Here is a 22,569-nt window from a genome sequence, read left to right on the forward strand (position 1 = left end):
GGGAAGTTGGCATGAATTGTCTGATGTTCTATGTCAGCTGGGACGTGAGGGGTCTTTTAGTTCCAAAGTCAAAGAGGTCAGAGGCCCTTTGATTAGGTCCTGCACAACTGTGGTGTGTGTTTATTTTGCATGTAAATCTGAACATTTTTAGCAGAAAGAGGCCCATAACTTGTTTTGGATATTGAATGTTATCCCATCATACACAGCAAACTGGTTGACACTGTTGTGGAGGAAGAGGAGAGTGTCAGGCTGGTGTCTGTCATAACGAATGTCAGAGAGGTGAACTGGTACTTTGAGGGTAAACTGGTCTCTTCAGGCAACAAATTCTAGTGTTTGCAAGATCAGGACACGTACACACTAGTAATAAGCAAAGTGTGCGGGGAGATTCACCAAGGAGAGTACACCTGTGAGGCGCTGAATCAAGGTGCAAAAAGAGCAACAGCAACAAAAGCCAAACAGGTCCAAGTTCATGTTCACATCTGAAATATAAGGCCAAGCATCTTTATCTCTACCCACGTAGTGGTGTTTGTGGTTTATGTAAATTTATAAGTCTTGGTTTAAGTTTCGTACATTAGCCAGGAGCACCCGGTTCACCTAAGCTACAATTATTAAATCTGGAGTAATCCTAGGTTTGAATGCATTTAGTCTGGGACAACTGGTATAGCTTGACTATCTCTTTTCAAAATTTTGTGTTTTCATAGGAATGAAAAAGCTCACAGTTTTATTTTCAGATTTAATGTTGTCTTCATTTCTACAAAACAAGTATCTTAACAAAATAGTTAATTATGTCTGTTTGTCACCAATGTGTATTGAATGTTAACATGTATGGTTAATTTGTGAAATAAATATGAAATTATTTAAGTCCATTGCTTCTTGTACTTTATTCATTTTATAAACATATCTAAAATATGAAGAAGTATCTGTATAGTTATTCTCTTATAAATATCCAGGAACACACAAAAGTGCATTAATTTTTGCCACACTCCTGTGTATAAAGCATTCTCCTGTGTTAACATGGGTTTCACTCTGCATTTTTTATATTTTTTATTTTTATATTTTATTGGCCCAATTCTGCCGCCCATCCTCAAATTTACTTGCACAATTTATTACTGTTTTAACAAGGTTGGTAAGTAATGCTGAAGGACTGCTGTAATCTCTTTTTTTGCTTAAGTATCTCTTCTCTGCAGTTAATCATTGCATGCACTGTGCTATGACATTTATATTATGGCATTTGTGGCAAGACTAATAATTACTAAAACCAATGAGAAAGAATTGGGTGACAGAGTCTGTTCTTTATTATATTTGTTGCTGGAGTGCAGCAAAAATTCTTATATCTCAATAAGTTTTAAAATTGAAGGCACTGTAATTGAGAAGCTTATCAAGGTTCACCATTACAGTGCCTAGAGACTTTAATCCACTCATACTTTTATTCTTTTTTTTAAACTCTTATATCTTTCCAGCATCAAATACTGTGGGTCTTGACTGAGCAAACTTGACTCAGTGAGGACAACAGTATTTGATTTCCAATGGTTTTCCTTGCATCATGCTTTTCTGTGAATTGTTCCATTCCTGGAATTTCCAGATTTCACTGATGTTTCTATTGTCAAACATCTGCAGAGAATGGCATGTTCTTGACCTCTGCTTCCTCTCATTTTCAAACTACTATTTGTCCAATGCATATATCTATAATTTCACAACGGCAAGAAAAAGAAAAATCTTAAAAGTGTTCTGTTTTCTTTTTCTCTGATGTTGTAGGAGTTTTAATAAGCCACATCTTGGCAGGGAGGAGTTCAAAAGCAGAGATCTAAATCAATTATATTAAATCAAGGGTTTAGACTTGTGATGTTCATAATAATTATGCCATAAACTTAAGGGTCTAATGACAAAATCAGGACAAAGCTGGTAAGGTAGAGGTAATCTTTTGGTGTTCTAGACAAAAGATAGAGTTTAAAGACATGAACTATGCATCAGAAGAAAGGTTACTGTGCTGAAAAGATTGTGGGTTTATTGGTTGGTTTGGGGTTTTTTTTCCAATCCTAATTGTGGCATTCTGCTTTTTTTGTTGGTGTTTTGAATTAAATCAGGGTCTTAGCACTATTCTGCTGTACTTGCTTGTGTAGGCGTACATACAAATATGTATGGCACATAACATTTTAATTATATCTGTGAAATGCATCAATGTTGCTTGATTGTTACTTGCACAGTGCACCCTGGAGGGATATGCCTAACCCATACTGTGATGTCAGGTTTAAAGACACACCCATCCTGATCAAGATAGGAAATTCTTAAGTAACCTGACAACGCAGCATGTCTTACTCACTTTGGCAGGTGTGACAGTAAGGGGACAACACAGACCTGTTCATTGCTGGCTGCTCCATAGTATTGAGAAAGCCTCCAGCTGTAGAAAAATAGTTGCCCTAACGCTGTATATTGCTATCTATGAGTATTCTCATAAATATTCTAGTAAAACTAAACAATTTTTTTCCATACAGACATCGCTAGGTCTCTTATTCCCTCTTCTGAGGAAGGAAGAAATGAAGGCTACAGCAGAGGCCTTCAGTTGCCTGATAGAGAGAAATCACTTGAATTTGAGCCTGCAAAACCAGTTTATTTCAGCGAAACAAAGATGAAAATGGAGGAAGAGGGCAAAGCCCCTGTCTTCCTCAAACGGGTTGCAAATGTTGAAGTCTGGCAGGGAGATGTAGCTAGGCTTTCTGTTACTGTTACTGGCAGCCCCATACCCAAAATCCAGTGGTTTTTCAACAGTATGAAGCTAACCTCATCCGTGAACTCTAAGTTAGTATTTGCTGGCAGTGACCACAGCCTCATCCTCCCATATGCAGGTGTGCAGGATGAGGGTGAGTACACTTGCGTGGCCAGCAGTGTGCACGGTGAGACCACCTGCAGCACCCAGCTCCACGTGCACCAGAGGAAGCCAGGATTCCCTTGCTTTGCCAGGGAGCTGGACAGCGTGCAGTGTGCACCGGGCTTCACAGCAGTCTTTGAGTACACAGTGGTGGGGAAGCCATGCCCTGACGTGCTGTGGTTCAAGGGGAGCGAGCAGCTCTTCTCTGATGCACGTCATTCCATTGCTCACTACCCTGATGGCTCGGGCTCTCTGACAGTGTGGGACTGCAGGGAGGAGGACACTGGGCTCTACACATGCAGGGCTGTGAGTGCCCTGGGCAATGCCACGTGCTCTGCTGAGCTCTTTGTGCTGCTCGAGGAGCATGCTGTGTGGAGGCAGAGCCCGGCCTTGCAGCACTCTGCAGTGGCAGAGGACCAAAGCCCCCTTTTCTACGAGGAGGCTGGTGAGTTTCCTGCAATCGAAGGAGCACTCAGTCTTCAGCCCATGAGGGAGCCTTCAACCCTCCTTCAGCTCCAGATGAGCCAGGCAGTGTACATGCTGCCCAGGGAGGACATCTTGCCTGGTCTGCCACCAACCTGTCTGGCAGCGCAGAGTGTTGAAGAGGTACTCACACAGGTGTCGACAACACAAGAGAGCAGCAGGCTTCTGGCAGAGTCTCTGCAAGCCTTCCCTGCTGGCCCCCAGAGCATGGTGCCCACAGCAGTGATGGACCTGCCGAGCTGCCTTGGGATTGTAGCTGCACAGATACTCATGCCCAAAGAGAAAATCATCCCCAAGGCAGCAGAGCAACTGGCTGCTCTGAAGACAGAAGCTTCCCAAACCCTTCTACAGCTGTCAAGCACCACTGAGAGCCATGCCATGGATGGTGACCAAATCCAGGTCCTTGAGAGCTTTCAGATAGCTCAAGGTGAGCTGATGGCTGAATCCAGATTTCTCTCTGAATTGGCCTTCACTGGGGGTCAAGCTGTCCCCCTGGAGAACATTTCTTTCCTGGAAACAGCAAAGGAAGATTTTGCTGCGATACACGAGGGACAGGCTGTGAGATTTCCCTTGCTTCTGGAAGGAAACCAGTCCATGGAGAAGGAGCATGTTGATCTTTCCAAGCCACTCAAGCAGTGGCAGAAGGCAGAGAGACAATCCCATGAAACAATGTCCTCTCACCAGCTCCAGCCAAGCCAAGTCCTCAACAAAGACCATGAGCTCACTGCTCTGGTTCCCAAGAGCTGCAACTTAGACATAAAGTCTCAAATCAGAAATGCAGTGAAAGCGGCGGTGGTAAGTGAGAAAAATCTCTCATTTTCAGAATGGTTGGCTGATAAGGAAAATGTTGAAGTAAAGGCAATAAACATCACCAAGGAGAATACACATACCTTGTGGACCTATGTTGTGACCACAGGAGGATGCAGTCCCATAGAAATCCAAGTGTCCTTGGGAGAAGTCAACATTCAGACAGCTGTCCAGAAAACAGTCTTGAAGGAGGCTCTCTATTTCCTTCTTTGTGAACATAAATACCTCCTGACTGGTGAAAAATCCAAAGCATTGCCATTCTATGCCAGTCCACTTCTCTCAGGAAAATCCTGTGATGAAATCTTTGAGCTGGAGCCCCAGCAGGCTGAGACGACTATGGAGGCAGAAATACCACTGGAGCACCCTTTGTCTGCACAAGTAATCAACACTGTGACCGAGCATGGTCACATCAAGGATGTAGGTGCAGCTGAACCTACTACTGATATGGCCTCTGCAGATCTTCTTATTGAGACACCCACAGAAATACTGAAAAGAAAGGAGAAAAGGGAAGAAAAGTGTGAGGAAGAAAGGAGAAAAGGGAAGAAAAGTGTGAGGAAGAAAGCAGAGAGGGTCTGAAAACTAGTGCTGGAAAGCTAGAGGATGAGCTGGGCAAAGAAAGTTATCCCATCATACACAGCAAACTGGTTGACACTGTTGTGGAGGAAGAGGAGAGTGTCAGGCTGGTGTCTGTCATAACGAATGTCAGGGAGGTGAACTGGTACTTTGAGGGTAAACTGGTCTCTTCAGGCAACAAATTCTAGTGTTTGCAAGATCAGGACACGTACACACTAGTAATAAGCAAAGTGTGCGGGGAGATTCACCAAGGAGAGTACACCTGTGAGGCGCTGAATCAAGGTGCAAAAAGAGCAACAGCAGCAAAACTCACAGTTGTTAAAAGAGGTTGGATTATGGGGATAAAGTAATCTTCATAATGCACTGCTCTACTAACGAACCTCCCCTACTATGTGTATCTTTGAATAGAGATACAATATTAATACCATCATGCCACTAATCAGAGGGCCCCCTTTCTCTCTGGATTGGTGGTCTCCATTTACCACATTGCAAAGCCTCTCACTTCCATTACCCCAGTCTTTGGTCAGGAACTTCATTGTTTCATTGCACTAGCATGGTCAGGACAAAGCTGTATTTCAATCCCAACCATTTCTCCTATTGTTGCCTGAGAAGTGGACCTGCTCTTCCCATTTTGCTCACTGCTGCACCCTCTCTCACTCCTTAGAGTCATTGCACATATTCACCACAATTTCTCGTTCACACCATAATTTCTCACAACTCCAGGATATTTTACTATATTTTTATATCCTATTGCTATTGTGCATTGCTATTTCACTTTGTTTTTCCAGTATCACCACTGTTTCCTGATGTCATTATGCACTGTAAGACTGTCTGTCCACTGAGTCTGGTACTGCTTTCATTTCTTACAGATATTTTTTCTTTTACAGTTCACTTTATGTGAATTGCAAATATGTCACCTTTTCTTTTTTTTTTCAGTCAGTCAATCACATAATTTCAGAATGTCAGCAGGCGGGGTTTTGAGTTACTCTCTGCTTCTAATTTCAGTTGCACCAATCCTGAGAAGAAGGCTTGAACCCCTGGAAGTGGCTGTAAATCATGTGGCCAAGTTTACCTGTGAGGTAGAGATGGCTCCCAGTGTCAAGTTCCAGTGGTACAAAGCCGGACGAGAGATATATGATGGGGACAAATACTCCATTCGCACCTCCAACTACCTCTCCACACTGGAGATCCCGAGGCCTCAAGTTGTTGACTGTGGAGAATATAGCTGTAAGGCTTCCAACCAGCATGGCAGTGTAAGCTCTACAGCTGTTTTAACAGTAACTGGTAAGCACAGACTTTCAAGCACTTCCCCTTTTCCATAAAATATCTTGGTGTATTGTAATGCTTTCACTGCTATACTTGCACATGTTTATGGTAGGGCTCTTGGTTGGCATTATAATACATAATCCATGCCTAATTTTGGCAGGCACAAACATAGAAAAAGAATAACTTTTGTGAATGCTGCTTTTAGGTGCTTTCTTTATGAAGGAAAGGGAATCAGCATGAAAAGTTTCAGAGGGAAAGAAAGAAGGGGGAAAGAGAGCAGGAAGAAGCAGCATGGGATTGCTTTGTGAATACGTTCTTGAAGAAGGTTTATTTAACTTTCAGACAACAAGAAACACTTCTAAATCTGATTTCTTGGTGTAACAGTCACTGTGCAATTATCCTAGCACCCTAAATTTATCCTGCAACTATACTGTCGATGCAGGTTATGCAGCTCTGCATACCTGAACATCTTTGTGCTGTGGCCAAAGGGGAACTCTGTGACTAGGGAAATAGATCTTAAAAAAACACAAGAATGTTTAAAGGCTTTCAATTTGCAAACTTTTTGTCTATTGAGAGCTATACAGTGGGGTTTTTTCTTAAAAGAAAAAACAAACAAAAAACCACCATCTTTCAGGTGTTTCTTGTATGATTACGTTTTTTACTCTGATTTTTCTCTTTGTGGGACGAGTCCTTATGTGGTCTTTGCTAAGTGCTAGGTGCTAGAGACTAGAAAAAAAATGCATGAACAGTGAAATGCATGCAAGCTTGCCCATCTTGAGAGAACAGTGCGCAAACGTGTCAGTCTTGGGGAAGGAAGTTCTGGCTTTTGGTTTATTTTCCTTTAGTTTGTACATTGCTCCAGAGATTCACAACACCTTCAAGCTCTGGAGTAACACTTAGACTGAAGAAGTACAAAACCAAAAGCCAAAATTTATCATCTTTAACACCTCTTATCTCCTTTACTGCTGTTTTCTTTTGCTTAAGAGTGTCCAGTGACAAGCTGGCCTCTCTTGCTCTCTGTCCCTGGCAAATGTGGCTCTGCTCCTCACCTCTTGGTAACATTGAACCCCTTTGTTTTGCAGAGGCATTTCCACCAACATTTCTTACCAGACCTGAATCTATCACTACTTTTGTTGGCAAAAGTGCCAAGTTCCTGTGTACTGTTTCGGGCACTCCAGTCATCGACGTCACCTGGCAGAAAGATGGAACAACTATTTCACCTTCAGACCACCATAAGATCTCCAAAGTGGAAAATAAACATGTTTTAGAAATTTCCCGTCTTAACACTAGTGACAGAGGGGCTTACACTTGCAAAGCTTCCAACAAGTTTGGAGCTGATATTTGCCAGGCTGAAATGGTCATTATAGACAAGCCCCACTTCATTAAAAATTTGCAGTCAGTACAGTCAGCAGTTAACAAAAAAATACGCCTTGAATGTCAGGTAGATGAAGACAGGAAAGTAACTGTAGGGTGGACAAAGGACGGAAACAAAATCCCTCCAGGCAAAGATTATAAGATTTACTTTGAAGACAAAATAGCCTCGCTTGAGATTCCTCTGGCTAAGGTCAAGGATTCAGGCCACTATATGTGCACTGCTTCAAATGAGGCAGGAAGCAGCTCCTCTTCTGCCAGCGTCACAGTCAGAGGTAAGATAGCTCTATGCCCCCTTTACCTGTCATCTTCTTGGGTTCCCCATTTCTTCTTTCACAGGCAAAAGACTTCTTTGGGCTGAAATTACGCTGTGAATTCTTCTCAGACCTGCCACCTGGTTCTTTCCCCTTAAAGTCTTTTTCCCTGTTGCCTGACAGTGCACTGTGTGTTACTTCAATATTTCTTTCACCAGAGAAAATCAAGAATTGCTCCTGCATGCAGGGGAGAGATGGATGAAGAGGGCAAGCAAAACCACAGAAGCTGTAGCTCAGCAAAGATTATGCTGATCTCTTGTGAAGTTGTATTTTGTTCTTGCTCTGGGAAGCAATCTTTCAAAGCTTTGTATTTCAACTTTCTTTCCTTTCTCCCTTTTCCTTTTCCCTTTCTTTCCCCTTTCCTCTTCCCCTTCTTCCCCTTTTTACCATCTCTTCCCCTCTCTTCCCTTTTCTTCCCATTTTCAGAGCCACCATCCTTTGTGAAGAAGGTCGATCCATCTTATTTACTGACCCCAGGTGACTCTGCACGCCTTCAATGCAAAATCAAAGGGTCTCCTGAAATCCAGGTTACTTGGTTCAAGAACAATAAGGAAATACATGAAAGTAACACACACAGGATGTCCTTTGTCAATTCTGTGGCTGTGTTAGATATTTTGGAAATGAAAGTTGATGACACTGGGACCTACTCATGTGAAGCTGTCAACGAGGTTGGAAGTGACAGCTGCACCACCGAAGTGGTTGTCAAAGGTCTGTCCTTCTTGTTGCTGCCAGTCACATTCTTCAGAAAAACCTTCCTTCTTTTTTTTTTTTTTTTTTTTTTTTTTTGCATGGTTGACTAATTCTTTCTTACTGCTTTTGTAGAGCCACCATCTTTCATCCGAACACTTGAACCTGCAGAGCTAGTGAAGGGAACAAACCCCATTCTTCAGTGTGAGGTTGCTGGCACTGGACCCTTTGAGATTAGCTGGTACAAAGACAAGAAGCAGATTCGCAGTAGTAAAAAATACAGGTTGACCTCTCAGAAGGCTGTTATTTCTTTGGAGGTGTCCTCATTTAATAGTGCAGATGTCGGTGAATACGAGTGTGTGATAGCTAATGAAGTCGGGAAATGCATGTGCAGTGCCACATACATCTTGAAAGGTCAGTGGGAGAGAAAACTCCACTTACTGAAGGGATTGGCAAAACCCTCTTATTTCATAAAATGTCTTTTCTTTGGATTTGTGGGAGGCTGGGGAGACTGGGGAGGGAGAATACCTTCTTCTCTTAAAATTCTTTGTGTATCTTGAGTCTTATCTGGCATCAAACCTGTGAATTTGAAGAACATTGAGATTAAAGGGCCATTAGCTCCCAGCTGGAGAATGCAGTTCTCTGACTTGCCTGCTCTTTTGCTGAATTGTGACATGCACTGCACATACTGTCTTACAAAACTGTCTTTAAGTAGCAGATTTTATGTGATGATGTAATAGTAGATGAGTATTTTTTTCTTATCTCTCTTCTTTGAATTAGAACCACCATCTTTTGTTAAGAAAATTGAAAACGTGACTGCTCTGGCTGGAGATAGTGTTACATTACAGGCTGTGGTGAAAGGGTCAGAGCCTATTTCTGTGACATGGATGAAGGGCAAAGATATTATTAAAGATGATAAAAATATGAGAGTGACATTTGATCACGGTCTAGCAACACTACAAATTACCGGTGTCCAGCTGAGCTCTGGTGGCAAATACACCTGCGTGGCTGAGAATGATGCAGGAAGTCAGTCCTGCTTTGGTGAACTAGCAGTGAAAGGTCAGTGGAGAAGTGCTGTGATCCCTGCAATCTCCCACCTGAGAGAGCAATTTCCTTTTGTCCTTAATACCAGTTGTTTAATTCTGTTGTAGAACCTGCCAAAATAATTGAAAAAGCCGAAATGATCCAGGTTACAGCAGGAGAACCAGCTATTTTGGAGTACACTGTCACAGGCACTCCAGAGCTGAAAATCAAATGGTTCAAAGATGGAAACCCACTACCTGCCAGCAAAAAATATAGGCTCAGCTTCAAAAATAACATTGCCCAGCTCAAGTTTTATGCCACTGAAATGCAGGACAGTGGTGAATACACCTTTGAGATATCCAATGATGTGGGCATCAGCTCTTGTACTACCAGCTTCACTGTGCTAGGTTGGTACTGCCTCTTTGCAAAGAGCCCTGTTTCTCTGCTCTGTACCCAACAGAGCCAGAAGCAGAACAGAATGCCTGTTTTGCTCATGTGTTCGTTTCTGTCATTTTTTCACTCTCAACAGATCGCACTCTTCCTCCCTTCTTTACTAAACCACTGAAGAATATTGACAGCATCATTAGCACCTCATGCCGCCTAGACTGCAAAATTTCAGGCTCTCTTCCAATGACTGTCACATGGTTTAAGCAGGACACTGAGATCACTTCAAGTGCCAAGTACACATTACACTTTGCAGAAGGCTCAGCATCTTTGGAAATAAATCACCTAGATGCAAATGACGCTGGGGTCTACATTTGCAGAGCCACAAACTCTGCTGGTAGCAAAGAGAGCAGTAGCACTTTGTTTATAAAAGGTTTGGCAACTTGCTCCACTTTTCTTGGAGTTTTGCTTATCTTGTGATAATACTTTTCTTTCCCAAAATTCAAGCCGTCTCTTACTCTTGACAATTTTTTCCTTTCAATGCAATCTAGAGCCACCCAGCTTCACTGTAAAACCAGAGTCTCAAGATGTACTGCCTGCAACAACTGTACATTTCAAAAGCACCTTTAAAGGCACAACACCACTGACAGTGAAATGGTTTAAAGGTGATACTGAGCTGGTGACAGGAGGAGCCTGCTACATTATGACAGAAGCATTAGCAAGTTACTTGGAGCTTTATGCAGTCAAACCAACAGACTCTGGAAAATACACCTGCAAAGTCTCCAATGTAGCTGGTTCAGTAACATGCAGTGCAAACTTATTTGTGAAAGGTTTGCGTTCTTACTCTTATTTAAAATTCTAGCTGCTGGATTAACCCAGTGGCACTCTTTCCTGTGTTCTTTGTCATGAACGCTCTTCTTAAATCCACAGAACCTGCTGCCTTCAAGGAGAAGCTAGAGCCAACCCATCTGGTAAAGAAAGGTGGATATGCTGAGCTGACCTGTGAAGTCACTGGTACTCCTGAGATTAAAATCACATGGTTCAAGGATGATAGAGAGCTAAAAGAAAGTGACAAATACAGGATATCTTTTACAAAATCTTTGGCAAGACTCCATGTTTCAGAGGTTGATACAGAAGACAGTGGGGAATACATTTGCGAAGCCAAAAATGATGCTGGAAAAGATATCTGCAGCAGTGTTGTTACAGTCAAAGGTGTGTGTGACGTCCAGCCACACAGTTTGTACCTCTAAGCTCAGTACTCAGTATCTCTCAGCTTCAAAAGTATGATTAATGCAAATTGCACTTTCCTTTTTGCACTGTAGAGTCACCTTATTTTACCAAGGAGTTTCAGTCCATGGAAGTCTTGAAGGATTCTGATGTGGTTTTGGAGTGTGAGGTGCTTGGCACGCCTCCCTTTGAAGTGTTTTGGGTGAAAGACGACAAACCGGTGCGGAGCAGTAAGAAGCACAGAATAAGTATTGAGAAATCTTTGATTAGCCTCCACGTTTTCAGGTTTGATGCTTCTGATGTTGGCGAGTATCAGTGTAGAGTTACAAACGATGTTGGGAGCTGCCTCTGCCATTCAGAGGTCACGCTGAAAGGTTAGTGCAACGTGCAGAACACCACTAGCATGCTCTTACCCTGGTGTGGTTTCTGTGCCACACTGTTACATGCCAGGCCTGTACTTACATAACCATTTTCTTCCTGCCAGAGCCTCCTCAGTTTTTGAAGAAGATAGAAAATATTAGCTCCCTTCGAGGGGGCACAGTTGTGTTTCAGGCTGCTATTAAAGGTTCCTTGCCCATCACTGTGTCCTGGTTGAAAGACAATGATGAAGTGATTGAAGACAACAATATCAAAATGACCTTTGTGAACAATGTTGCCACTCTTATGGTGAGATCTATTGAGCTGAAACATGATGGGAAATATTTCTGTCAGGCTAAAAATGAGGCAGGAATTCAGAGGTGTTCTGCTCTGCTGACTGTCAAAGGTTGGTCTTACCCTGAGGGCTTGCAATGATCTCAGACAGCTCCTTTGTGATTTTTACAGATGCCCTTAACACTCTATCTCCTTGTTTACGACAGAACCTGCTACAATTGTGGACAAGGCTGTGTCAATAGATGTGACTGAGGGAGACCCAGCAACCTTGCAGTGTAAATTTTCAGGAACAAAACCTATTACAGCCAAATGGTTCAAAGATGGCAAGGAACTGACATTGGGCCCAAAATATAAGATCAGTGTTACAGATACCGTCTCAGTCTTAAAGGTGCTTTATGCAGAAAAGAAAGATAGTGGAGAATACATTTTTGAGGTTCACAATGACGTTGGGAGCAGTAGCTGTTCTGCCAGCATTAATGTCCTAGGTGTGTATGGGGTGTCTCTTATTATTGCTTTTAGACACAAAATCTTTTCTCCTGATCTGACATCTGCCACAATCACAGCTGAATTTGATATTTTGTCTTTTTACTCTGTCTTGGATAGATCTCATTATACCACCTAAATTCACAAAAAAACTCAAGAAAATGGACAGCATTAAGGGGTCTTTTGTCCACCTGGAGTGCATAGTGTCTGGTTCGCATCCTATAAGTATCCAGTGGTATAAGGATGGCCAAGAAATAACACCAAGTGAAAAGCACAAATACTCTTTCCATGATAATACTGCATTTCTGGAAATAAATCAACTGGAAGGCACAGACAGCGGCTCTTACACTTGCGAAGCAACAAATAAAGCAGGAAGCAACCAATGCAGCGGGTTCTTAACAGTCAAAGGTTTGCGTTCCTTCTTTATCTTGTGTTAGGTCTCTCATTCATATTTTCGGATTTCCCCATCTCAGAGTAATCCCCTTTCTTCCTTTTTGCATGTTATAGAACCGCCATATTTTGTGGAAAAACCCCAGTCTCAAGAGGTTGTGCCCAATGCTAGGGTTCAGTTCAAAGCACTGGTGAAAGGGTCTACTCCTCTGCAGATAAAGTGGTTTAAAGACAGCCAGGAGCTCCTGTCTGGAGCCAGTCGATCTGTCTGGAAGGATGACACTTCTAGTGTTCTGGAGCTCTTCTCAGCTAGGACATCTGATTCTGGGAACTACACTTGTCAGATAAGCAATGATGTGGGGACAGCAACCTGCAAAGCAACTCTGTTTGTAAAAGGTGTGCAACCCAATCTTCTAATTTTTTTGGTTCTGATTTTTTTGTGCAATTTTGGTGGGAGGGGGAGGAAACATTTTAGCTTTTTTTTTCTTTAAATTCTGGGTTCTTTTCTTCCTACCGTGGATATTATAAAACCTCAACTTCTCTGTCCATCTTCTAGAGCCCCCCAGATTTATTCAGATGCCAACTTCTGTAGTAGCTTTGCGTGAAGGACAGTCCACCACTTTCGAGTGCCAGGTAGTAGGCACACCAGAGATCCAGATTACATGGTACCTGGATGGGAATGAAGTGACTGACCAAGCTAAGTATGGCATCTCCTTCATAGACGGTTTAGCCACTTTGAAAGTCACTCAAGCCAGAGTGGCAGATAGTGGGATTTATGTTTGTGAAGCCCACAATGATGCAGGTAGTGAGAGCTGCAGCATCGAGCTGAAAGTAAAAGGTTGGTTTTGAACGTCTTGTCATCTCTGTCACATATCTGGGGTGAGGAAGTAGGAGATACTTCTTCTCCCCTCAAAACTATTTAAGGTTACTATCTACTTTCCCCTCGTTCTTCCCTATAGAGCCTCCAACCTTTGTTCGGGAGTTGCGTCCCACCGAGGTAGTGAAGGGTTCAGAGGCCACACTAGAGTGTGAGGTGACTGGTACCCCTCCATTTGAGGTGAAGTGGCTGAAGAACAATAAGGAGATGTTCAGCAGCAAGAAATACGCCATCTCCGCCAAAGAATCAGTATTTAGTCTTAATGTGACTAACTGTGATGTCTCGGATGTTGGTGAATATCAGTGTATTATATCAAATGAAGGTGGGAGCTGTTCTTGCAGCACAAGACTCAGCTTAAAAGGTCAGTCCTCTAGGAAGCATACCTCAAATATTATATGCTCCAGCTAAAATGTAGTGACTGGGATTACTTTATATGATGTCTCTTTCTCTTCTTCCATTTCCACGACTTCTCTTCTGAACAACAAACAAAACTCACACTACAGAGCCACCATCCTTCATCAAGAAGCTGGAGAACGTCACTAGCATTTTGAAAGGTGATGCATTCTTTCAGTGCGTCATAGCAGGTGCTCAACCCTTGTCTGTGTCATGGATAAAAGATGAGAAAATACTAGAAGACGATGAGCACCACCACATTACCTTCAAGAACAGCGTGGCCACACTGAAACTTGCTAATGTTGACCTCAGCCACAGAGGGAGATATACCTGTCAGGCAAAGAATGAATCTGGCGTGGAGAAGTGCTTTGCTTTGCTTTTTGTACAAGGTGTGTACAAGGTGTAACCTTGATGAGTATTTGGAAAGTCAGTTCTCTATCCATGTAGCTAACTGCTATAATTTTTACACTCTTTATACCTCAGAGCCTGCACAGATCATAGAAAAGGCTAAATCACTTAAAGTCACTGAAAAAGACCCCGTGACTTTGGAGTGTACTGTGGCTGGGACACCAGAGCTTCGGATAAGATGGTACAAAGATGGCAAGCAGCTCCTGCCCAGTAGATACTACACAATGAGCTTTGAAAACAATGTGGCCAGTTTCAGGATTGAACCTGTATCAAAGGAGGATAGTGGTACATACAGTTTTAAGGTCGAAAATGACTTCGGAAGTAGCACCTGTGAAGCTGTTCTGACTGTGCTAGGTTTGTATTGCCAATCCATCAAGAAGGGAATGAGAAAATAATCTCCTCAAAAGATAAGCAAGAAGTTAACCAGTGTGTTTTTGCTATTTTTTGTGTTGGGCAGATCAATCAATTCCTCCTGTATTTATCAAAAAGCTAACCAAAAAGGATACCATTCTGGGATCTTCTATCCAAATGGAGTGCAAAGTCTCTGGGTCACTCCCCATTATTGCAAAATGGTTTAAGGATGGAAAAGAGATAACTGACAGTGCAAAATATAGAAGCCTGTGCCATGAGAACACTGTGTCACTTGAGATTGCTAATCTGGAGCTGGCAGACAGTGCAAATTATACGTGCAGTGTCTCTAATGTTGCTGGAAATGATTCTTGCAGTGCTGTCCTGACTGTGAAAGGTTTGAAACTCTTTTACTACTTCTTATCTGTGATAAATGCCAGGAAAATACCTTAGATCTTATGCTAACATAACAGTCTTATACATCTTAATGTTAATACTGAAAACTTGGTCTCCATGCTTGCCTCACTGATTTTCTTCATTCTTAGACATTTCTTATGTAACTGAGTGTGTCTTTTTCTTAAAAACTGCAGAGCCACCAAGCTTCTTAGTAAAACCTGAAAGCCAGCAAGCCATACCAGATTCTACAGTGGAGTTTAAGGCCACACTAAAAGGAACACCACCCTTTACAATAAAGTGGTTCAAAGAAGACTTAGAACTTGTATCTGGTCCAACTTGTTTCATTGGTATTGAAGGTTCAACTGGGTTCTTAACCCTCTATTCAGTGGATTCTTCTAGGAGTGGGCACTACACTTGCCACATTTCAAATGATGTTGGCAGTGACTCTTGCACTACAACACTGATGGTAACAGGTGTGCACTCTTTCTTGTTGTGTTACGGGTTTTTTGTCTCTTTTCTTCTCTTTCCTTTTTGCCAAGCCCGCCTTGCTGATCTTTGATACACTGCCAAGTGAATTCCTTACCCTGTGTTTGCAACCCACAGTTGTTTGGCTCTTTTCCCTGCTATTTTCTCTCCAGTATTAATTCAGACCTTCCTGACCCCACTTTTTTTGGTTTTTTAGAACCACCCAAGTTTGCTAAGAAGCTAGAGGCAGCAAAAGTAGTCAAGCAGGGTGACTCAGCCCGGCTCGAGTGCAAAGTAAGTGGATCTCCAGAGATGAAAGTAGTGTGGTTCAGAAATGACCATGAAATTGTTGCCAGTGAAAAATTCCGGACTTCATTCATTGACTCTGTGGCCGTGCTTGAAATGAATCATCTCAGTACTGATGAGAGTGGTGACTACATCTGTGAAGCTCACAACCCTGCCGGCAAGGCCAGCTGTAGCACCAAAGTCACAGTGAAAGGTTAGCTATTCTCTTGTTCTCTGACTGCATCCTATTTTTCCCCTGGTGTTTGTATCCCTAAGAAATATACAGGAACATGAGGTTAATTTCTTATTTCAAGACTGTCCTGTTCTCCATGTTGTGTTTGTTTCTTGATGCCCCCTCATCATCTCTGCCAATGTCTAAACAAGAGAGATGATGTTCTTAATGCGATGAGTCCTAAGCTAGTTTTTCCCCATTTCTGTATTTTTAATATCCAAGACAGTTCATAGTAAGAATTGTTATATCAAGGAGCTGAAATATGAAGAGAAGGAACAGACACAAACCAACTAGTATCAGTGGGAGGTTACTACCAACTAAATGAGACCTGTACCCTCTCTGCTAAAGGTCACCCCTCTGTTTACCTTTTCTACAGAGCTAAGGGCTCTCTAAGAATGCTCACCATTGTGCAAACTCATTGTGCCCAGAAAATGAGGGAAGTCTTGCCTGTTCCGTAGATATTCTCAGCAGTTGCATTTTCCAGAAGCTGGTATCAGTAGACAGTTTGTCAATCAATCGGCTTCAGACTACTTTCTAACTGTTCCTTTCTTCCCTTGTTAGAACCTCCTGTCTTTAGCAGGAAGCCTTCTCCAGTAGACATTGTCAAAGGATCTGAAGTTATCCTGGAATGTGAGATTTCAGGAACACCTCCATTTGATGTTGCCTGGTTCAAAGACAGGAGACAAATCCGCAGTAGTAAGAAATACAAGGTTACAGCCAAAAACTACCATACAGGCGTTCGCATTCTTAATGTCGAAGCTGCAGATGTTGGTGAATATCAGTGCAAAGCACAGAACGATGTAGGAAGTGACACTTGTGTTTGCACTGTGAAGCTGAAAGGTAAAGTACTTGTACCTGTGTTTTCTGCAGTGCTCCCAATGGCGCTGCATTGCTCTTCTTTGCAGAAACACTGTATTTACTATAACTGCATATTTTTTCTTCAGAACCACCAAAATTCTTGACTAAAATAAACAGCATGACTGTTGTGGTTGGTGAACCAGTAGAGTTACAAGCAAGAGTGGAGGGCTCCCAGCCAATTTCTGTTCAGTGGCTTAAAGACAAAGAGGAAATTATTAGAGAAAGTGAGAACACGAAGATCACATTTACGGAAAATATTGCAACTTTACAATTTTTGCGTACAGAGACAAGCAGTGCTGGAAAATACACCTGTCAGATAAGAAATGATGCTGGAAGTCGCGAGTGTATGGCTACTTTAACCATTCTAGGTTGGTAAAAAGCACAAATTCATGGAAATTTCTTTTTAAAGTTAGAAACTCGGCTGCTTAGTGTCAGCTGTATACTTTGCTTGTGCCTCTGAGTTCAAAACAATCAAAATAGAGAATCCTTCTCTTCCCAGCAAGCAGAAGTCAGGTTCCGTATTTCCAGTTGTCCAGCAATAGGGTTGAAAGGAACCACTCTGTGACTTTATTTCTGTCATGTCTTCTGCTCATGCCTGCTTGGAGAGGGAGTCTAAAATATTTTGTATTTTAAATTAAAATATATTTTAAAATTAAAATATTTTTATTTAATCTTGGAAAGCATCTGAAATTTGCAATTTAGGGTAACAGAAAGGATGGAAAAACAGCTGTAAAAACCTCCATGTCCCAACAAATCGAAATTTCCTTAGTACCAAATGTGTAAACCCCATCTCATAGTGCTATAATACTTACAGTTAATATTAATCAAACCCTGTTTTAACCATATATGTTACCCATCTCTCCTTCCAGAGCCTGCAGTCATTGTAGAGAAAGCAGAGCCAATGAAAGTTACTATAGGTGATGCCTGTACTTTGGAATGCAAAGTAGGAGGCACACCACAGCTTTCCACTGGGTGGTTCAAGGATGGCAAAGAACTGACCAGCAGCCAAAAATACAGAATCACTTTCCTCAATAATGTATGTACACTTAAAATTATGGATGCAGAAAAGGAAGATGGTGGATTATACACTTTTGCAGTGCAAAACGATGTGGGGAAAAGCAGTTGTACAGCATCGGTTGATGTTTTAGGTTGGTTGGATATCTTGTCTTCTATCTTTTACAAAAGCTTTTGTTTGGCCATATTCTCTGTCCTTTCTTCCATTCCTTTCCTCATTTTCTCTCTAACCATGAATTTATTATGTTTTCTTATGCAGATCGAATCATTCCTCCTTCTTTCACAAGAAAACTAAAAGAAACCCTTGGTGTTCTGGGTTCCTCAGCACTGCTGGAATGTAAAGTGTCAGGTTCACCTCCTATTTCTGTTGCCTGGTTCCACAATGGACTTAAGCTAGTCAGTGGAGAAAAACATCAAATCTCCTTTTCAGATAACCTATGTATTTTAGAAGTTAATTCACTGAGCCACTCAGAAACTGGCACTTACACCTGCAAAGCTACCAACACAGCTGGCTCAGATGAATGCAGTGCTGTATTGATTGTACAAGGTGGGTATATGAAGATCAGGAAGACCTGTGAGCTATTCTTTTCTCTTTCTCTCTTGAAATTATCTGCAGTCTTTTGTAAATATTCTTGGGGAAAATTATTGACAGAAAAATAAAGATTTTGCTCTTTATCTTTAATAGATGTATGGAAATACCAGACCTATGCTGTAGCAATCTGTCTTATCTATCTTTTTCTTTTGTGTATTTAGAGCCACCTTCTTTTGAGAGGACACCAGAGCCTCTGGATGTATTGCCAGGCACAAGCATCACTTTCACATGTGTTGTCAGAGGAACCCCTCCTTTTAAGGTCAACTGGTTTAGAGGGGCCAATGAACTTGTGCCAGGGGACAAATGTAATATCTACTTGGAGGAGTCTGTTGTGGAGCTTGAGTTATATGATGTAACTCCTTCCCAAAGCGGAGAGTACACTTGTCTAGTGACTAATGATGCTGGCAGGGTAAATTGTACAACACACCTTACAGTAAAAGGTTTGTAAAAGATGATGTCTCTCTATTTACCTTAAATTATTGTTTCCTTCTCTCCATTTGGCATGTTGGGCTCAACATTTGTGACTTACCTTTCATTAGAGCCAGCTGTCTTTGTGAAGAAACTGAGTGATCAGTATGTGGAGCCTGGCAAGCCCATCATCCTAGAGGGCACTTACACAGGCAGCCTGCCCATCTCTGTGACATGGAAGAAGAATGGCCACACCATCGCACAGTCTCAGAAGTGTAGCATCACCACCACAGAGAAATCCTGCATCCTGGAAATACTTGACAGCACCAAAGAAGATGCAGGAGAATACTCTTGCCATGTTGAAAATGAGGCAGGAAGAGATGTTTGTGAGGCTGTAGTCTCTACCCTAGGTGTGTGCTCCCTTTGCTTCTTTTCCTTCCCTTTTTTTCAAGTGTATGCTTTCCAAAACCTGGCACATAACAAGCCTGTCTAATTGCTTCTCTTTTTTTAGAACCTCCGTACTTTGTTACTCACTTGGAACCTCTTGAGGTGTCAGTTGGGTCTTACACAACACTGCAATGCCACGTTGCTGGAACACCAGAAATTACTGTGTCTTGGTACAAAGGCGATACAAAACTCAGGTCTACCCCTGAATACAAAGTGTTCTTTAAAGACAATGTTGCTACACTTATTTTCAACAAAGTGGCTAGCAACGACAGTGGAGAATATATCTGCAAGGCAGAAAACAGTGTAGGAACTGCATCTACAAAGGCTCTCTTAACAGTTCAAGGTGATGATTTTGTATTAGCTTGCTAAAATTCTTTTTCTCTTGAAAAACTATGAAAAAATTGCTTTCTGAGGTATATTCATCCTTTGCTTGCTTTCTTCCAGAGCGCAAACAACCACCTTCCTTCGCAAGAAAACTAAAGGACATCGAGCACCCTGCTGGTTTACCCCTCAAGCTTATGTGTCGGCTCAATGGCTCAGAGCCCATTACTGTCACTTGGCACAAAGATGGTGTGCTGCTAAAGGATGACCACAATGTGCACACATCCTTTGTAGATAATGTTGCAGTGCTGCAGCTGGTGCGAACTGAGATGAATCACACCGGGCAATACTCCTGCACAGCCACCAATTCTGTGGGTACTGCCACCTCAAGTGCTAGGCTCACAGTGGCAGGTGTGTTGGCTTACAAAACTTTTGCTTGGGTCACAGGCTCCTCCCCCTTATTTCATGCATGCAGTGGTACCTGTGTGTTGGATTAACTTTTTTCATAGGTATGAATATTACATTATTTTCTTGTGTTTCTAGAACCCAAGCAAGCACCTGTCTTTGATATCAAACCAGAATCTATTGATGTGCCTTTCGGAGAAAGTGCTGACTTTGAATGTCATGTTACGGGAGCCCAGCCAATACACATAACGTGGTCCAAGGATGGTCGGGAGATCCGAACTGGAGGAAATTTCAATATTACATTCACAGCCAACACAGCTCACCTTCGCGTGCTCAGAGTGGGTAAAGGAGACTCTGGCCAATATACTTGCCAAGCTAGTAATGAAGCTGGGAAAGACTTCTGCTCAGCCCAACTCAGTGTCAAAGGTATTAAGATTAAGTCACCTTTGTTTGTGCATTTTCTTTTTCTTGGGTAAAGACATCTCTTTGTCTTTGATCTTCTACCATTTCTAGTTTAGAAATATATAGAAAGTAGCTTTCCAGACTGCAGATATAAAACATGTAATGACCTTCTCCCATCATACTGTGTAACAGCAGAAGTCTTGTGTGCCTGCAAAATCTCCAAGGAGGAAGGTCCTTGTATGAACATGTTTGTACGGAGAGTTGCACTCACGCTACTTTTTACTTTAACAGTTAAACTTCAGCCACTGTGGTAGTCACTCATAGCAATTGCTATATGGAAAATGCTGATTAGTAAGTACAGCTCTGCCTTACATTTGTTGGCCAGCACTGGTGACTCTTTTGAATTTGCTAAAGATTTCAACTGGAGTTCTGAATTGTTGATTTAATCTAGACTATGAATCACTTAATTTCTTCATGCAGAAATATACTTTAAAGATGTGTAAGCAAGTGAAACAATCCCTACCATGTTTCTGTTGCTCCCGGAGATGAAGGGCTTGTCAAATCTTTCATGTTGGCCTGGGAACCCTGTTACTTGTTACCACTCATAGATAACAGCAAAATTTCACTTGTGTGGAGCAACTGTCCTTTGTGTATTTTTCACAGCTTCAATTGTCTGATGCAGCAGGGTCCAAAGTTGGCAGCACATAGTTTTAGTTGTTGTCTTTGCCTTCTTTTCTTCATCTTGTGTATTTCCTTAAGAGGAAGCTCTGGTTGGGGATGTAACCAACTTCTGTAACAATTTTACTTTTGTGCTGTAGTACTCTTGTGCATCCCAGAACTCTTGCTTAGCATTGCAGATTTCACTTGGCAAACAGGTATGTTGTCATTCTCTGTATACTTATTCTGTTCTGCAGAACCTCCCAAGTTCATCAAGAAGCCGGAAGCTTTGCGGTTCGTGAAGCAGGGTGACACAGTTCAACTTGAATGTAAAATCAGTGGCACACCAGAGATTAGAATCGTGTGGTACAAAAATGATCAGGCACTCCAGGCAAGCGACAGGCTGCACATGTCCTTTGTAGACTCTGCAGCAACGCTGACCATCTTGGGTGCCACTGCTGAAGATGCTGGGGATTACATCTGTGAAGCCCACAACTCTGCGGGCACAGCCAGCTGCAGCACTTCAGTCACAGTGAAAGGTTAGCACATGGCTCCGCATTCCCCACCAGAATCCCTGGCTGCCAGGCCTGCTCCCAGCTGCACATCCCACTGCTGCTGCAGCAGCTGGTGTCTGCTGGGTCAGTGTCTTTCCAGCTGCTCTTGCATTTAAATGCTGCTGTGTTTAAGCAGCAGACATCAGGCAGGAAATAGTGGTGGGTGTTCAGCACAGTGCAGTCATTCCCTTGTCTCCCCATTTAAGTCAACTGCAGGCTGAACAAGGCAAGCTTTTCAGATCACAATGGAAGCATGGGCTAGATGGAACACCAGCCATGGTGAGGGTGCTGGGAGTACTTTTAAGCCATCCCTCTGCCTCCTCTTTATACACAGTGATCCTGACAGGAATGAAATTTAAGACGGAAGAGGAGGCTGTGTAGCTGAGCTTCACCGACTGTAGCTTTCATGACTAGAAAGAGCAGGGTGGGAAGCTGGAATGTGACCCTAGAGTGCAGGAAGAGTGGCTTTTGGGGAAGGACACTGAGCACTGATTCCAAACAGGTGCAGAAGTACCACATTTTCTGCCCTTTGAACTCTGAGTGCTGGGATTTTTTAGAGGTGAGACCACATATTTAAAAGCTAAATATGTGTTTACAATATAAGCGTAGGCTCCCTTCCTGAATGTGTTGCTTCCTGCTACTGTCCAGAAATCCATCCAGAGAAGCAGACTCACACATTATGATGTAATTCTTTTTTATAGAACCACCCATTTTTAGCAAGGTGCCAAGCCCTGTGGACACTCTTAAAGGCTCAGATGTTATCCTTCAGTGCGAGATAGCAGGGACCCCACCCTTTGAGGTGGCTTGGTTCAAGGACCGGAGGCAGGTCAGGAGCAGCAAGAAATTCAAGGTGACAGCAAAGCACTCCGTTGCCAGTCTTCATATTCTCAATCTGGAATCTCAAGACACTGGAGAATACCAATGTAAAGCTATGAATGAGGTGGGAAGCGACACTTGCACCTGCCCAGTGAAATTCAAAGGT

The 22,569-nt window shown here is 42.4% G+C and overlaps 1 protein-coding gene across 1 annotated transcript in view; it reads left to right on the plus strand.

Annotated features, from left to right (window-relative positions):
* Positions 1–22,569, plus strand: part of LOC116446415 (titin-like) — a 245,290-nt gene that overhangs the window by 49,811 nt on the left and 172,910 nt on the right. The window contains 32 exon segments of the mRNA XM_032114190.1: positions 5,735–6,013; positions 7,078–7,641; positions 8,107–8,388; positions 8,503–8,781; positions 9,148–9,426; positions 9,519–9,797; positions 9,920–10,207; positions 10,326–10,604; positions 10,705–10,986; positions 11,097–11,375; positions 11,486–11,764; positions 11,859–12,137; positions 12,256–12,543; positions 12,643–12,921; positions 13,082–13,363; positions 13,485–13,763; positions 13,906–14,184; positions 14,279–14,557; positions 14,661–14,948; positions 15,142–15,420; positions 15,630–15,911; positions 16,491–16,769; positions 16,874–17,155; positions 17,657–17,935; positions 18,061–18,348; positions 18,555–18,833; positions 18,933–19,211; positions 19,313–19,591; positions 19,693–19,980; positions 20,113–20,400; positions 21,291–21,572; positions 22,289–22,567. Coding sequence (XP_031970081.1) covers positions 5,735–6,013; positions 7,078–7,641; positions 8,107–8,388; positions 8,503–8,781; positions 9,148–9,426; positions 9,519–9,797; positions 9,920–10,207; positions 10,326–10,604; positions 10,705–10,986; positions 11,097–11,375; positions 11,486–11,764; positions 11,859–12,137; positions 12,256–12,543; positions 12,643–12,921; positions 13,082–13,363; positions 13,485–13,763; positions 13,906–14,184; positions 14,279–14,557; positions 14,661–14,948; positions 15,142–15,420; positions 15,630–15,911; positions 16,491–16,769; positions 16,874–17,155; positions 17,657–17,935; positions 18,061–18,348; positions 18,555–18,833; positions 18,933–19,211; positions 19,313–19,591; positions 19,693–19,980; positions 20,113–20,400; positions 21,291–21,572; positions 22,289–22,567 — 9,285 coding nt within the window.

The sequence above is a fragment of the Corvus moneduloides genome, chromosome 7 (assembly GCF_009650955.1).
Source record: "Corvus moneduloides isolate bCorMon1 chromosome 7, bCorMon1.pri, whole genome shotgun sequence".
NCBI lineage: Eukaryota > Metazoa > Chordata > Aves > Passeriformes > Corvidae > Corvus > Corvus moneduloides.